The sequence below is a fragment of the Protomyctophum parallelum genome (genome assembly GCF_964188405.1).
Source record: "Protomyctophum parallelum genome assembly, chromosome: 8".
In the NCBI taxonomy this organism is placed as follows: Eukaryota; Metazoa; Chordata; class Actinopteri; order Myctophiformes; family Myctophidae; genus Protomyctophum; species Protomyctophum parallelum.
Genome location: NC_139703.1, coordinates 7,655,479 through 7,672,095, shown reverse-complemented (window position 1 = coordinate 7,672,095; position 16,617 = coordinate 7,655,479). Strand labels below are relative to the sequence as shown.

At 42.4% G+C, this 16,617-nt stretch overlaps 1 protein-coding gene across 1 annotated transcript; it reads right to left on the bottom strand.

Moving 5' to 3' along the window:
• Positions 1–995: 995 nt before the first annotated feature.
• On the bottom strand, positions 996–14,660 carry ubap1 (ubiquitin associated protein 1). Its single transcript, XM_083772135.1, has 7 exons — positions 14,505–14,660; positions 9,696–9,744; positions 9,398–9,522; positions 7,809–8,618; positions 6,485–6,637; positions 5,123–5,224; positions 996–4,006 (listed from the first exon to the last, which is right to left on the bottom strand). Exons 2-7 carry the CDS (start codon positions 9,733–9,735, stop codon positions 3,866–3,868), a joined length of 1,371 nt encoding a protein of 456 aa, XP_083628261.1. The 5' UTR covers positions 9,736–9,744; positions 14,505–14,660; the 3' UTR covers positions 996–3,865.
• Positions 14,661–16,617: the final 1,957 nt, after the last annotated feature.

Below are 16,617 nucleotides of genomic sequence, written 5' to 3'. Positions count from 1 at the left end.
CAGGGCTCTATTTCCGTCCATGCTAAACCCCCTTATCCCTAAACTACTTGTCTTTTTTACTATTTTGAAAAACATTTTTGAATAGTTAAAATAGCCAATCTACATCAACACGTTGTGAGCTGGCTATTTTAACAATTCAAAAATGTTTTTCAAAATAGTAGTTAAGGGATAAGGGGTTTAGCATTGACAAAAATAGAGCCCTCAGTCTCCAGGAGTCCAGGTTTTCTTCAGAATATGTATGACACTGATTTACCTTGAAACTATGTATGGCACATTAGGAGTCCACTAGGACAGCGGTTTTTATTTATTTTCATGGACACCCATAACTCTGAGAGTACTCCTCAGGAGTTACAGTCCTGTAATGCCTAGCGCTCAGGGATAATTTAGGGGTCAAGAGTCTTGCTCAGGGACACACATCGAACACATTGCTGGCCTGGCTGACACAAGATGAAATTGCATCTCAGCAGCATTAAGAGTAAAAGGCATGGTCACAGAAAACAGCTAGTTGTGCACTACGGCTGAAAAATCAACATGATTATTGGATGATGCAAATGTAGGGTCATGTGAGTTACTTAAGCTATGTTGACGCCATTACTTTTGTAGTTTTTTCCCCTTTTTTCTGCTGACTGACTCACTCAGTTCAATGTTTCTGGCTGTAGCTGCCACTGACAATGCCTGGTGGTAGAACTATGGTCCCTCTGCATTGTTCTCAACATTTATACAACTAAAGCAATACCCATTGCTGTAGAGGTGGGAAGGGAAGAGTGTGTGAAGGTAATTATTTTACAGGCCACAGAGAATGATGAATCCATATACGGCATTTTCAGCAACTTAAAATTTGAATATCAGTTGACCGATTGTTGATGCTGTTCAAGGCGAAACATCCACCCTCAAAAACAAAAGACAAACCATTTAGCACTGGCAAAATGATACGCCACACCACTGAAAAAGATGTGTATTTAATCATGTGGAAGCTCCAAATGATTCACAACAAGGAAACTGAACATTTTAAGTCACATTTCAGGAGCCTGTGGGAACAACAGTCACACCCCTTGTAACATACCATTAAGACAGCTAAAGGTTCCTTTCATTAGATGCCCGAGTCTCAGAGTATGGACATGTTAGACAGAGGATCGGCGATACAGTACACCACAAAACCCTGAGTGTAAACACTCAGGATTTTATGGTTTTGTACGACTTGTGGATTACATGGAAAAATGGATAGAAGGCATTCCAATTAAATCACTAATCTGCATTTCTCAGATGTGTTTCACGTTGATTCTATTTCAGCTTCAGGTGTCCAAGGGGAAGCAGCAAGGAGCAGCAATGTTTTGTGCAGTCACAGTTGCTGTATGAACAATTTAAAATGTATGGAATCCTATTCAATCTTTAACTCATCCTTTTTAGACCATTAGTCAGATTACAAGCCTAATGGTAAAACACAGTGGGATCAGTGCTTGCTTCTGAACATTAAATTGTATGGGTGGCATGAATGTTCTGCACCACCTCAAACAAAAAGACGTATTAGTTGAGTCTGCTGCTTTGCAAAGCTATTGTAGAGGCTTGTCTGTTTGTCATCAGGTGCTGGAAAAAAAACCCTGACTCAACTATGCATTACCTGCTTTCACCAGGGAGACAGATGGCCATTCATTTGCAAATGCCTTAGCACAGTCATGATTCTAAAACATGTCAAGGACCCCAAATGTATAGTATGTATTTGACCACAGACCCCCATTTGAAAATATTTTGTGCCAAGAGTGCCTAATAGTCTAGTCAAAAAGCCAAAAAGGAAAAACATGTTTAAAGCGTTACAATGTCGTAGGAATCCAGTTATGTGAGTGATTGGATCACGCCATTATGATATATTTATATATATGTGCCTCCGTCTCTGGTGGAGGGATATATCATGGAGTCATCCAATATGGCACTACATAGCTATAAGTCTGTGCCCACTACCTCTGGTGGGAGTGGTACACCAACAATCAAAATGTGATCTGCGAATAGTGCTCAATAAACATTATGATCATTCATCCCATGTTCTCATCCAACTGGCTGCTTGAATGTAGAATTTCTGGTTTTGGACATTTGAACAAGGTACTGCATGCTTTTCAAACAGAATGCCTGTTCTCTTAAGTCACGTTTACCCCTGCGGTGAAATAACTGTAAAGCATTGAACTAGTACCGTCTGACACAATCCTTGTTGATAGTATAGTATACCACACTGAGATAAAACACTGTGGGATTTTATCTATCCTTCATTTTCACAGAATTAGTAATTACATCATTATATATCGTCACTGTCCGGCAGAAACTAGCAAACTCCATTTTTCAGGTTTTTGATGGTGTTGGTTTAAAAAGAATACTGAAATGAAACCAATGAAAAGTATTAAAAAGTGCCTCGGCCAAAACCTGTTTTTTTAATCATTTTCCTGAAAAATGAACATTTTGGTGGTTTCTGCCCGACAGCAGACAGATATACGTTTTGGGTTCTTTTGAATGTTATATTATCCATTATTTAATGCAGACTGTTGGACAAAAGGGACCACAAGGTCATATAAGCCCCAACTAAGAATATTTGACAAATCAACAAACAAAAGTTAATATTGTTAAATTAGTTTGTGTTGTATGAAGTCCAATAACTACAGTAAAAGGGAATAAATGACAGCAGTAAGGGAAATCAATGTATTTTTTCACATATCCAGCAAGGCCTGAAAACAATATCTTACCTCCCAACATTTACTGTCACTCATGTTATGTAATGTCTCTATTGCACTGTAGGGCTGTCACAAAACAACTGCCAATCCCCCCCCCCCCCCCCCCCCACACACACACACACACTCACACTCACACTCACGTTTACAATTTAAAAACCCATGACAATCCAAACTGATTCTGTTATTTTGCTTATCATACAGGTTTGTACTTTAATCAAGCACTCCAATTTTAAATGAAAATGTTAGCGTAGTATTTTAAATAAACTATAAAACTTAGCTCGACTGTGCAGTACTTGATCCAGTGAAGTGTTTGTATGTGTTGGGACATATGTCCAGTGAAGGTTTAAGATCCTACCGGGGCAGCAGTAACATATAGGCTACAAGTTCACAATTATAATGATTTTATGGATCGATTATGCAGTTCCTCAAACCGAAAGCAAAAGGAAAATAATCTCTAAAGTGACATGAAAAAAGGGCCCCTCGGTACAGACAGGCAAAGTGAATGAAAGCAGTGGAACAGTGAGTCAGGGAGAGAGGACTAGAAATAGCTGGTCGCCACGACAGAGAGGGCACTTCTTGGGAGTTGGTTCTCTGTCTGTTGATGGTGCCCTTTTTGAGATTTGTATATTCTGGTATTAGCCCATCCATTGTTAAGGGAACCATCCATCCCGGGGTTCCCCTGTCCTGTTCAACATTTATTTTGCGGATCTGCACTGGGCAGTGGAAGATGGCAGCTTTTAGTTGGCTTGGGAGTATCAGTGTTCAAACTGTTCCCTATTATGGGCCTGCCTGGCTCCAAGATCCTCACACATCAGCCCCGCAGCCCGTTGACTCCTTCATGGAGTTCGCCGATAAGCACATGCTCTAAAATGTCACAGTCTCGAGTCCCTTTTTCACGAGTCCTTGAACCCATCCTTGGATCTCCTGCGTACCAAATCTAGAACTGAATCCCAGTATTTTTATACAAAAAAATTAATACCACAAGTACTGTTAATTTTGACACCCTCCACTGAAGGCACACGGTCCTTCAGAAGTGCAGATATATAATTTCTTTAAGCACAGAGGGAGGGGGGGGGGTCTCTTAGTTCCTCTGGCAGGACAAAGTGTGATAGGGTGGGCAGAAGGAGGGGGCTGGACTCAGCTGGCTGGACTCAGCTGGCTGCAGCGCGGGCCATCAGGTCCTCCAGAGCCTTGTCCTGGTCATTGTTGTGGACCAGCAGCACTTCCTTAATGGCTTCTCGCTCAAAGCCCATTTCACCGAACCTTGACATAAGCTCAAGGAACTCCAAGGCCTGGAGAGAAAGGAAAAGAAAACTCCTAAATAAGTAAGAGTTGTCATACACCAGTTCAAATGACTTCTACTGGTGCACAAAAATACCACATAATCCAATTTGTGAATTGTCTATATATAATCTTATTTATTATTTTTATCCCACGATTTTGCAACCCATTATTTCCACCCAGTGTCAATTTTCTAATGTAATCCTGGGCATTACACTTCCTCTGGGGGGGACGAACTGACCACATGCTTCCTTTTATGCATGAGGAGTCCAAGCTGCTTCATTTTACCTGATAGGGGGGAGTTTCCTGTCTGGACCAGGAGAAGGGAGTTTAGAGACCAGGATCACTGCATGTTTTTTGTGAGGTACCCGGGGAGAACATGCACACTCCACACAGAAAGGCCCTTTCACCAACCCCGCCTCGAGTACGGGCACTGATGACGCAGAGGAGAGAACACGCCCACAGCGTCCCCAGCGGGAATCGAACCCAGGACATTCTAGCTGTGAGGCGACAGCACTACAGACTGTGCCACCGTGCCCCCTACCCTATATATCAGGGGTACCCAACTGGCGGACCGCGGTCCGGTCCACCTCTTTGCGGACCACCAAAAAAAAAAAAAGTTAATAATATAAATAACATCAGATGGTACATTTCTCATGTGAAATTGCTGCAAAGGCCCCCAAAATGTCCCCCAAGGGCCCCCAAAATTCTGGCGCGCGCTATGCGCGCGCGCAGTGTGGCCTGCCAGGGCGTATAACTCCCGGCCTGATTTGGAGTTCCACTCCGGGCCTGCATTCTGCACCCCATTATTGGTTGGGTGGAAGGCGATCTGATTTGTATAAGCTTGGCTTGACCATACTAAACGGGCATAGAGCCCCGCTCTCCGATGGACGCCGCGCATGGGACCGGACCTCGGTCTTATTCAAAAAAATATTTGTGGACCTTCATCATTTCTAGTTGAGGACCCCTGCTATATATAATTTAATTTGAAAGTCGTGTGGTCTAGGTACAGTATGACGAAAACAGTAGCAACCCAGGCTATGCAGACACTTGATTTCAGTTTTAAGTTTGTGTATATCTTCTTAAAACTTTACTTTCTTTTTCAGCCAAAGATCAAGTGGACAAACCTTTTCCTCCGAGCACTGGTACCTCTCCAGACACTCCTCAACGGCACTGGAATCAAAGCCCCGCTCACACAGACGGCTGTGGACAAACAGATAGTCCAGCACCTGGGACACAACATGCATGCAGGTTAAACCATGTGACAGAGCAGAAATCGTCTCACACACGTGTCGTTATGTAATCTTAAAATCATTATCTGTGTGAGATAAAGTATTTTAGTGGTAAGGAGTTTTATGGTGTGGCTCTATGGTGCTAGCCGTCTGTCTTTAAGAGTATAAGAGGGCATTTGTTTGTCTGTATGTGAGATTGACTGCCTGTCCAATGTGTCCATCTGGAGGTAATCTCTCACACCACAGTAGAGATACAGTAAGTGGCAATGTGGCATACACTGATCCACATTAGACCCAGTATTCATTTAAGAGAACTCATAACAAATTTATAAGCTGATAACATGTACAGAACATTTGCATGTCAATATTCAAAGTTATTGTTGTGAATGGCATAGGTCATAAATTGCCTTTGCCTGAAGTCTTATGATCTAGCTGGATAATTTAAGGTCATAATTTAAATCCATGTATTTGACATGAACCTGTCCCCACCAGAGCATGTCTGTCTCTGCTAGTTTGCCATCAGAATAAATAGTTTGCTTTATTTCACATCTACAAAGTCCTATATGAACATATCTGTACACCTGACATGGTAATTATATAAGTTACCATATGGTCTTAGAAGTGGTGTCATGGTGTTTTTTTTACTGGTACCACAGCGTTTGAATGACGTCACGCGTCATAGGCTACGTGCACTCAGGTATAAACACAGTTAAAGCTGTCCTGTTGTTATGCAAAGTAGTAGCCATTCGACACGGCGTAAACCTAGACCACTGGGTACTTGGTGAGTGTTGGAAAGTCTGGTGATGCGAGGTTGATTAGGTGCGTCGGGACACGTTCTTCTAGCGTGCACACACATGCACCGCTCTGTTCTGATCCTGCACATGCACGTCAAAATTACTGGTACCACGGTGTGGTACTGCATTTTACGAGCATGACACCACTGCTTAGTAGTACAGTACAGACTTTGGTCGATTCCCATAGCCCATACTCAGTCAACGCTTAAAACTGCAGTGCATGCAGTACATTTATTCAATTGGACTGGGAATAAGATATAACTTTTTTTTGGTTTTCACTACAGCAGCCCCATATGCAACACATAATACACACAGTTGACATGACAATTTTTTGTTTGTTTTTGTGTGTGATTTTGTTGTGCCCTATACGCAGAATGGATTATTTAAATACCACAAATATGACATGAATTATTAGCAACAAGGTTGTTAGCACTCAAGATTTCGGTGCTGTGTGGAGTCCCACCTGCTCCACATTCTGCCCTTGTCTCTGCATGGCCCGAAGGACTCCCTCATAAGAATAGCCCATGGCCACAATGGTTTCCACACACTGGCGCTCGCTGGGTGTCATGCTGAGCAAAGCATCACCACATGGAAGATCAGCAGGGCCTGGGATGGTCTGTGGTTGTAAAAGAATCATCCATGAGTAACTATGATTTATACACAGCTGATTTATACACTGTAATCAAAGACTAACCACCTGAATACTTGGCTAAATTTAAAAAAATCTATAAAAAAAAAGATTAAAAAAATAGCAGCTCACACACACAGCTCAAGCTTATAGATCTGCTATTTCAGCATTAAAAGAGAACGAATAAAATAAAAAAAATATATTTTTAAAAAATTTGCCCAAAATAGGGACTTCAGGGTTAATGTGGTTATAACTTGCTTTATTTGATTGGTCATCACTGAATTGAGTAAATTCATCTGTCTGTTAGTTTTGAATAATGACAGCTGAACTCAAGACTCAGAGCACCTGGCACAAAAAATCTGCACGGCTAGATTTTTTTTGCCGTATCCAACATTGCCGGCATGTAAACAAACACAAAATGTATTTTTCAGCTAAACAGTACACGGTTTGAAAACATTTGAAGCGAGAAATAGACTTAATAGATTTAATCAACACTTCCCCTTGTTTTTCGAGTTGACCACGTTGTACTACTGGATGCACCTGGCATAATGACAACTGTCATTAACGTAATCAATGAAATCCTTTTAACTTAAATTGTTTTGTTGTTACTTTTGGGTCAATTTGATTGGATTAATTAAAGTAGCCGTGTAACAAGTGTGATAATCAATGGAGAGCAGGTCATGATTGAGTAATAAAAACCTTCAGGGTGTCTAATCACCCTGTCAGGATTTAGCTACCAATAATTACCTGTTCCCCATTAGCCTGGGCACCATTTCATTTCGGTATATGATCCGAGAGGGAGCGGATGATATGGTTACGTCATGTTGTAGTATTGTTTTGTAGTCGCCAGACAGGACACCTTGGCAGCGGCAACTTCCTTTTCCCTCTTAATAAAAGCTCTCGTAGCCTGTAGCTTTTATTGAGAGGGAAAAAGGAAGTTGCCTCTGCCTGGTGTCCTGTCTGGCGACTACAAAACAATACTACAACATGACGTAACCACATCATCCGCTCAAGCCCGGATCATACAGACTTTTGAAACAGAGACCAGGCTTTCCTCCGAGGCGGTGGAAAGCCTGGTGATGCGAGGTTAGTTCCCCATTGAATTATCTCTTGTATAAAATCCCATCTGTGAGACATGTGGTACAGGCTCATTGTTCACCTGCTTTTGTGCTCCATTGTTGATGTGGGTTTGAATCTCCGGGGCAACAATGACCCGGGTCTTGGTCAGGGCTGGTGGGCTGTTCGGTAGGTTTCGTCGATGGGAAGGGACAGGAACTTGTAGTGGGCTGTACCCTAAAGGAGCAGGGTCACAGTCGCCGGGATCCGAAAGCTTGGGAAAGGTCAGAGAACGGATATTGCAAGGCCGATCGTCTGACTCCTGCCCCGCTCTGTCCATGTCCAGCAAGGCAACAATCCCATTTGATTTGTGTTTGAAGCCTGTTTTGGCTGGGAGGCTGGTGTTGGTGCTGCTGGGAGGAGAGGGGCTGTCACCACGTGACGTTGGCCCAAGCTGGGTGGCTTCAGGTGGGGACGCAGCAGGAGGAGGCGGCGGGGGTGGCAGCTGTGGTTGACTTTGGAGGATGCAGCGGAGCTCCTCCCTGTCGTCTAGAGTCTTGAGCTCCAGCTTGTCGAACGGGTCCTCCTCCCGCTCGAAGTCGGCCAGGTTGAGGCTGTGCAACTGGGGAGTGCTGGGTTGCGCGTTCCTGGGGCCAAGGCTTGGGGCGGGCAGGGGAGTGAGAATGGCATTATGGCTGAGAACCCCTGCGAGAACGGGGTTCATCGCTGGGGGTGGGGGGTCATGGTCCTCTGCAGCAGGCTGTGGTCTCTTTTCTGTGTCCTGGGCCAGACATTCCCTGTTCTCTGACTCCTGTCTGGCCTGTCTGGCCTCTTCTGCTCTGGCCTCTGCTGCCCTGGCGTGTGCCAGCTCCATGCCCCAGCGCACACTTCGCCTCTCCAGAGAGAAGTCATACTGTAGAGTGGATAAATCATTACACATAATAACCCAGATATACGTGTCATTTTTATCTACGGCCATGCCAGACCAAAGTATAATTTATTTCATACACTGGCAGAATACACTTTGTTTGCGTTTCTTTGTGTGCTATAATAAGTGTGACCGTGTATTTTTCAGACATTTTAATTTGATATTTGATAAATGAAATACAGATAACAGTCCGTTTCAGATGTGAAATTATTAGAAATAGGTATTATAAACCAGATCTCTGTTGGTGTGGTTGTAAACAGAATTAAAAATGTAAAACAACCTGCATGTGTGCAAAGTGGTACTGAATTCTCATTGTTCAGAGGCCGATCTCCAGGCGCCGAGGGGCAGAGGTGCTGCGCCGCTCGTGCCCCAGAGGTCTCTCACAGACACCTGATCGTGTATTTGGAGTTACATCATGGCAAGGTAACAACCCCAACCTTTACCAAAGTTTAGTTGCGCTTTAGGCAAATTTCTATGACTTGAAAAACTATCAATAGTATGTAAAATAATCAAAAGTCATGAACCACTTAAGCCCTATTGTTTTACTTTGTCAAACAATGAATAGCAGATCTACAAGCTTGTAGATCCATTATTGTTTAGAAAAATGTGTGATACCAGGTTGAAACTGTTTAAAGACTGGCTTGTGCATCAGTAATTTGGGGTGTAGTTCCTGTCAAGCAGTTAATCAAACATTCCAAACTTTAGACAGGTGCACCTGCACCTGGCATCCCATGACATGACAGTATGACAGTCCAGAGACTAACCTGCATGCCAGCAAGCAGAGAGTCACAGTCTGGTAAGCAGAAGCCAACAGGCAATCCCACTTTGGCTGGGCAGCGGAATTTGTCATTGATCTTAAAGGGAACTTCATCAAGGTAGCTGATGGGTCCTGTGAGGTCAAATACATGTAATGGTAAGGTTGGGCAGGTAGGGGGCAAGAACGTTGTAGTTGTATTGTTTCAACAAATGTTAGAAGAATGTAAGTTATCAAGTCATACCAGTGTTAGCAGATATGTGTAAGTTGGCATAAATCAGAGAGGGAAGTAAAAGGCAGGCACTCACCATTGTTGTGGGTATCTGATCCAGACTTCCTCGCAGCCATTTAGAGACGCTGAAAAGATTATAGACACACAGTCACACAGTGGTAGACTAGACGTAGAAAAACACCAACATTTATATTTTGCTCCCAAATGTCACGTATTGAAAGCAGGGGGGCAGTCAGCCAGATATTTCGTGAAGCCTCATTTGAAATCGGTAGTTCATATAATGGCCTGTTGTGGCGCTGGACCGGACCCAAAAAGCCCCATAGCTCCATAGAGGCCCATGTATTTTGGCCCAACTTCACCTAGACTGTATTACCTTAATAAACATGGTCATGAATACTTTCTTCTTCCAGTCACTAGTTTAAAGTCTCATTTCTAATGTCATAATATTCTTTTTGGAAAATTATGGTCCCATTAATTAAAAAAATGACCATAAAGAAAAAAAACCATCGCGTATGTTCTGAGGGGCGTGGCTACCATTACAGTCTATGATCGGGATTCCCCTCCCACTCGAGTCAAAATAAAAACCAACGGAGAAGAAGGGGGGAAGTCCCGCCTCGTTGTCTGGGCAGCCAATGACCAGCTGGTATACAAAACGGAGCCAGCCAATGGCCAGCTGGTACCAAAGATGGCGACTTACATCAGGAATTAGCATATCATTACAGGCTTCATTTTACGTTCATGTTAGACCCGGGGAACGCTTTGTCCATATTTTTTACAGTCTATGATTGAAAGGCAACAATGAACAAAAGAAAGGTTTTTGACATCACATTTTCACTTCTTAAAATGTGTCTTTCTCATTTAGGAATTCTAAATATATTGGCCAGTATTTAGACAGACATATTAAATGTATCAAATAAGTCTTCCTGGCTGCCACCCATTCAACATGAAGTGTCAGAATTAATCTACTAATGCCAATGCCATATTACTTAAAACTCGCCCAATGAAAACAACATGACATGAGGTTCAACAATTCAATGTCACAGGGCAAGATTAAGAACTTTAGACAGAGATTTGGTGACATGGCATCTTGTGACATTTGAGGTCCAAAACAGATCCATAACAGTGGAAGCATTCTCTGTGCTCAACAATCTGAACTGATCTGGCTTAACAATCCAAGTCAAAGTATAAGATGGTATACTTCAATTGTCACAGAGTCATGTAGATTATGGAAAAGGAACATTGCAAAGTGCCTTTTCTTTTTACTTCTTCTTCATGCCATTATCTCTTTGGTTATTAACACCACACCAGTTTGAATCAACTAAGGTGTTATAATATGGTTATTATTTCATGATCGTCACACCATGTCCCGTTATTACTGGACATTACAATACAGAGACACCACTGTTCCTAAATGGTCCGCATTTCATTTTACAGGGGCCAACACAACCATTGGGTCAGAGTTAGCTACAGCATATATTTACCATATTTATCTCAACTCTTTCAGCCACACATCCCAGCCAGAGCCCTGTGGTTCAGCTGACCAGTCGCTTCTGGTTGTGTCCGGAACTAAATACAAGACCAGAGGTGACCAAGCCTCTGTGGTGGCCAGCCCCAGAATATGGAACACTCTGCCCCTTCACATTTCAGTCCTTGGAGGTTTATAAAATCTTTACTAAAGACAAATTTCTTTCTCCATGGCATTTAATGCTCCGTTCTGTACACTCTTGATATCCTGCTCTATAGTTTGATATGCTGTTTTTATATTACTGTTATATTGTGTTATATTTGTTGATACTTTTAAATATTTTCTCCTGTTCTTGTGGTAAATGGTAAATGGTGCATTTATATAGCGCCTTTATCCAAGGCGCTTTACAGAGATTGTGCATTACATTCACCCATTCACACACACATTCATACACCGATGGCAGCGGAAACCATGCAAGGCACCAACTAGCACATCGGGAGCAATTAGGGGTTCAGTGTCTTGCTCAAGGACACTTCGACAGTAACTCTGGGGGAGCCCGGGTTCGAACTGGCAACCTTACGGTTACCATTCAGGCACTCTACCCCTGAGCCACCGCCACCCTAATGTGCAACCATTTCCAGCATCACTCACAGAGAAACCACTTTCCACAGAAAATCATACATGTCTCATCCATCATGAAATGAAGGGCTGTCCACTCCACACCAAGATGGTGACCATGATGCGAGTATCCACTGATTATAAACACCAAATGTTCAGTAAACAAACATGTTGAACTTGAGTAATATGTTGAATATGTGACACACTGTAGTGTACATTAGGGTGGATTTTGATTGGCCATCAGTGTTTGTCATTCATAAAACCACTCTTTAAGCAATCTACAGTATCCCATCAACCCAACAATATGTTTCAATGTTGTTAATGGCCGTGTTAACATGCACTTCAGTTGAAACTATTTTTTAAAGCATATATTTAATAGTTCACCATTATAGTTAACATTTTTTGTTATGTGGACTGTGTGAAATAGTGCATTGTGTAACCCGTCATATATTGTATTGTGTATGTAGTACAAAGTACATGCTCATAACCAAAGCAACTACTATAAGGCTAACAACTTAAGCTCATTTTAACTAGCAATTTAACAATGGCCTGTTAAGATTCTTAAGAATGACTGAGATGATGAAGTGAATGTTATAACACTGAGAATGATTGAGAAGATGAAGTAAATGTGATATAATAGTCAAACGCCACACTAATTTCTATTGTGTCAAACTGGTTCAAACATTTTAATTTATTTTAAACGCGGTGTTTGGAGGACCCTTATGTAAACAAGTCTTACTGTCTTAGTGCTTTTTTCCTGTTTTATCGTCTTAGTAGCCCTCCAAGCAGAACCCAAATGCTACTGAAGTTTCTGACATTTGTTCGACCCAGTGCATTGGGTCCTGTTCCACGTCGTCCATGCCACCTGATTAAAACATTTACTGGCTCATGTTTACATGTTAAAACGCCTCCCCGCGCTGTTTGACGATATTCTTCAGTATGAGGCTTTCTGAATATGTAAAGTATAAGTACACATACATACCTTTGCGAATATCTCCTGTGGCGCGGAAGCCGTATTTTTAATATATGTTTGCCCGATTTGGAAGCTTGGATTCTTCTTTTCCTTCCTTGTTTATTGACACCTCATTGTACCGCCTATCTGGCTAGCTAGTGGCGCTATAGCTATGACACAGCAGATCAGAGGCAGGGACGTAGCCTCACAAGCCAACCGCACACCGGGAGGCGGTACAATAAACGGTAAACAAACAAGAAGAAATAAAGCGACCAAATCGGTCAAACAAAGATTAAAAATACTTAACGGCTTCCGCGCCACAGGAGATATTCGCAGCTGGATGTATAGCTACTTAAAGTTACCGAATTCAGAATAACTCAAGGAAAATAATGGCGTCACATGCCGCGGGTCCTATTTTAGAGAGAATCTCCATTTCCGCAAATAGGAATTTCCATACGAAAGTACAGTAGCGAGCAGGGACCCAACGTAAAACTCAACAAAATATCAAAAAAGTTTTACGTAGGGTCCCGAAAGGGGCTATCGTCTTAGCAGATTTTGTATTGAGTAATTGACCTGTACTTTCCTTGAACTGCACCCATTCTACAAACTGTTAATACAATTTTCAATCAATCAATTGTAATTGTGTCTTATAATAACTGAATAAGTCTACTGGCTAATGAAAGTGCTTACGTAAGCCTAGCCCTGGAACATGACTGCCATGATAATTATCATGACAGTCATGCAGTAACTTTGCCCTGTTTTTTGCAGCCGCTGCATTTACAAGATTTCCGTATATTTAAACATTCAGATTTCAAATATAAAGTACTCACAAAGTTTCCCACGGGTGTTAGTTAGTAGCAGCGCGAGCGATTAGAATTGCTGCGTCCCGCGTTCTTTAATAAAATGCATTTTTGTCCGAGCTCTCCGGCTACTTTTTTCAAACGGGGTTCGTTTGGGAAATCCACAGTTGCACACCGAGAGCGCACTCGCCTATTAGTCTGTATTGGCAGGGCGGTCAGCGTACCTATATCGAACACACCGAGTGCCACCATCCTCCCGACCGATAGGGGCGCGTAGTTGAAAGCCAATGGCAAAATAACACCTCGGATAAAAATGCTTTTTATTAAACAACGCGGGATGCAGAAATTCTAATCGCTCGCGCTGCTACTAACTAACACCCGTGGGAAACTTTGTGAGTACTTTATATTTGAAATGCGAATGTTTATATATTTTAATTATTTGTAAATGTAGCGTCTGCAAAGACCAGGGTGAAGTTACGTCATGACCCTCGTATGAATACGAGGGTCATGTTTACAGGGCTAACGTAAGCCACACAGTCATACACACAGGCTCTGCTGCTGTGAGTCACTCACAGCAACAACAAATAATGCAGATCCATATAAGTTCACAGTCACAGTCCAGTCCACACAAACACACCAGTATCATAATTAATATTGACTATTTAATAAAAGATCACGATCACGCATCATCGCACAGGAAGAATGTGTGCACGTCAATCAGCAACTAGCTAAAACAGCAGTATATAGTATATGATAAGCTAACATAGCAAACTAGCTTGCATATGAACATGATGAATATGAAGCGATTCGATGGCGAAAAGAGCACTGCCACTTCTACAAGATCTAGCTTGTGGAATAGAGATCTATCTAGGCTTGGAATATTATGACGTTATTTTAAAACAACTGCTCTGTTTGGCAAGCCGACACACCGACCGCGGTACCAACGGATCATATATGGGGCAGCTTTTTTAGCTGTGCTGTCTGTGCCACCGCCCCTGTTTAAAATCAAACTGAGTGGACGTCTGGTGATATTGAGAGCCTCTCTTTTACCTGAACCTGCACCCGTCCTTATCCCGCAGAAATTCGGTTGACGACGTCTCGTCCGGATGACACCCTCGCTACAACGACCGCCGTAGTTCCAAATGTGTTTTTATTTGTGTCGAAATCTCTTTCCTGCTTCATCGTGGGACGCCATCTTGTTTAGCTAAAAAAAAAAAAACTCCTCCTTTCCCAGTTCCTGTCTGACGTCACCTTGTCGTTTGAATGACGCCTACTGTTGGCGGATATAGTGTCTGTAGGAGACGGTTTCCTAGCGAGCGCTCGTTTATGAAATCGTCTCCTACGGACACAATATTCGAGTCTCACTGAGTCACTGGGATCTGTTGCCTCTGTAGGTATTTTGGGATCCGGTCTGGGGCGGATCAGGAAACGGGTTGCGTGCGTGCATGTTTGTTGTTGCACGTAATGCCGCTGCGTGTGCGTATGCGTGCGTGTGTGTGTGTGTGTGTGTGTGTGTGTGTGTGTGTGTGTGTGTGTGTGTGTGTGTGTGTGTGTGTGTGTGTGTGTGTGTGTGTGTGTGTGTGTGTGTGCGTGCGTGTGCGTGTGTGTGCGTGCGTGTGTGTGTGTGTGTGTGTGTGTGTGTGTGTGTGTGTGTGTGTGTGTGTGTGTGTGTGTGTGTGTGTGTGTGTGTGTGTGCGTGCACCCACTGCACACAAAATGAAGTGGAAACCGAGCTACACGTTAACCATCTGTCCATTGTACCAAGACATCAGAGACACATACTTCCCACAGATTACAACCACACAGAGATTTTGAAAACATGACCAATGACAAAAAACTCCCATATCTGCTGGGCGAAGTACAACAATGTGCAAACACAGCAGCAAGATCTGTGAGTTGCTGTGATAGGAGAAGGATATCAAATGGAACACAACCACCCTAAAGACTAATCATTGTGTATATTCCTGCACTATACCTGCATCGAGTGATCTTCATCTTGGTACATAGAATTTGATCTATTGAAGATTCTGACCTTCAAATGTACATCATTTTTGTTTTGATTGTATTGTTCTTTCTGCTTTGGCAATGTAAACGACATATGTTTTCTAATAAAGCCCTTTGAATTGAATTGCGTGCGTGCGTGCGTTAGTGTGTAAATAATTGGTGCTATTGCTATGTGTTTCAAAAAGCTTTATATATCCTGTAGCTTGTAGTGTAGCCTATATAATATAGATGATGCAATGTGACATAGTTCTGTTTACTCAATGCTGTACCGGTGTACCACCTCCAACTTATACTTATACCTCCATTTTCAACTGTTTTATTATATTTTGACACTTGCTTTGGCTTTGTGTTTTAGACATTATGTCATGCCATAAATAGAATAAATGGATGGATGTCTTTTCTGAAGTCACAAAACAAATGTATTCCTTGTTAAGCACAGCAGTACGGAGATAAGACTAAACTAGAAAATTCGCAATTTAAAAAAATTGCAGAGTGTGGTTGCCGCAGTGGCTTACATATGCCCCTCCCACTAGTATTGCCAGCCAATTACAATTTCAAGTCACGCCTTAGATCATGCGTAAGTAATTCGGAGGGGATTTAACCCCCGAAATTCATGTTTTTGCGACAAACGGTTACATTTCTCGCATTTGCGGCGCCCCCTATGGATGAAAATGGAATTGCTTTTAGAACTTGGTTGATTGAACCACCCCGGACATGTGATTCAAATTTGGGATGGATTGGACATTCCGTTCGTGATTTATGGCATTTTTTGTGATATAGGCCCCTCCTACTAACTTCGGAAGACGATTACGGCCGAACGATACGCACTTTCAAAATTCTGCAGTTCAGTTTTAATTGGATGGGTCCAGAGATCACGTGTGCCGAATTCTGTGAGATTTGGACAAAATCTGTAGGAGGAAAAGCAAAAAGTGTGTTTTGGACAAAATTCAAAATGGCGGAAAATCTATCATGGCGGAAATGGGCGTGGCCTATATGGGGAGATGCGTCATGACCCAAGGAATCCAGGGAAAAAATATTTTTTGTTTTACGACCTACGGTTCAAGAGTTATAAGCCAAAAGGTAAAGTGGGCTGTTATAGCGCCACCATGAGGCCGACCGATAAAATTTTAGGGTTAAATAATTTTAGGTATAATTTTGA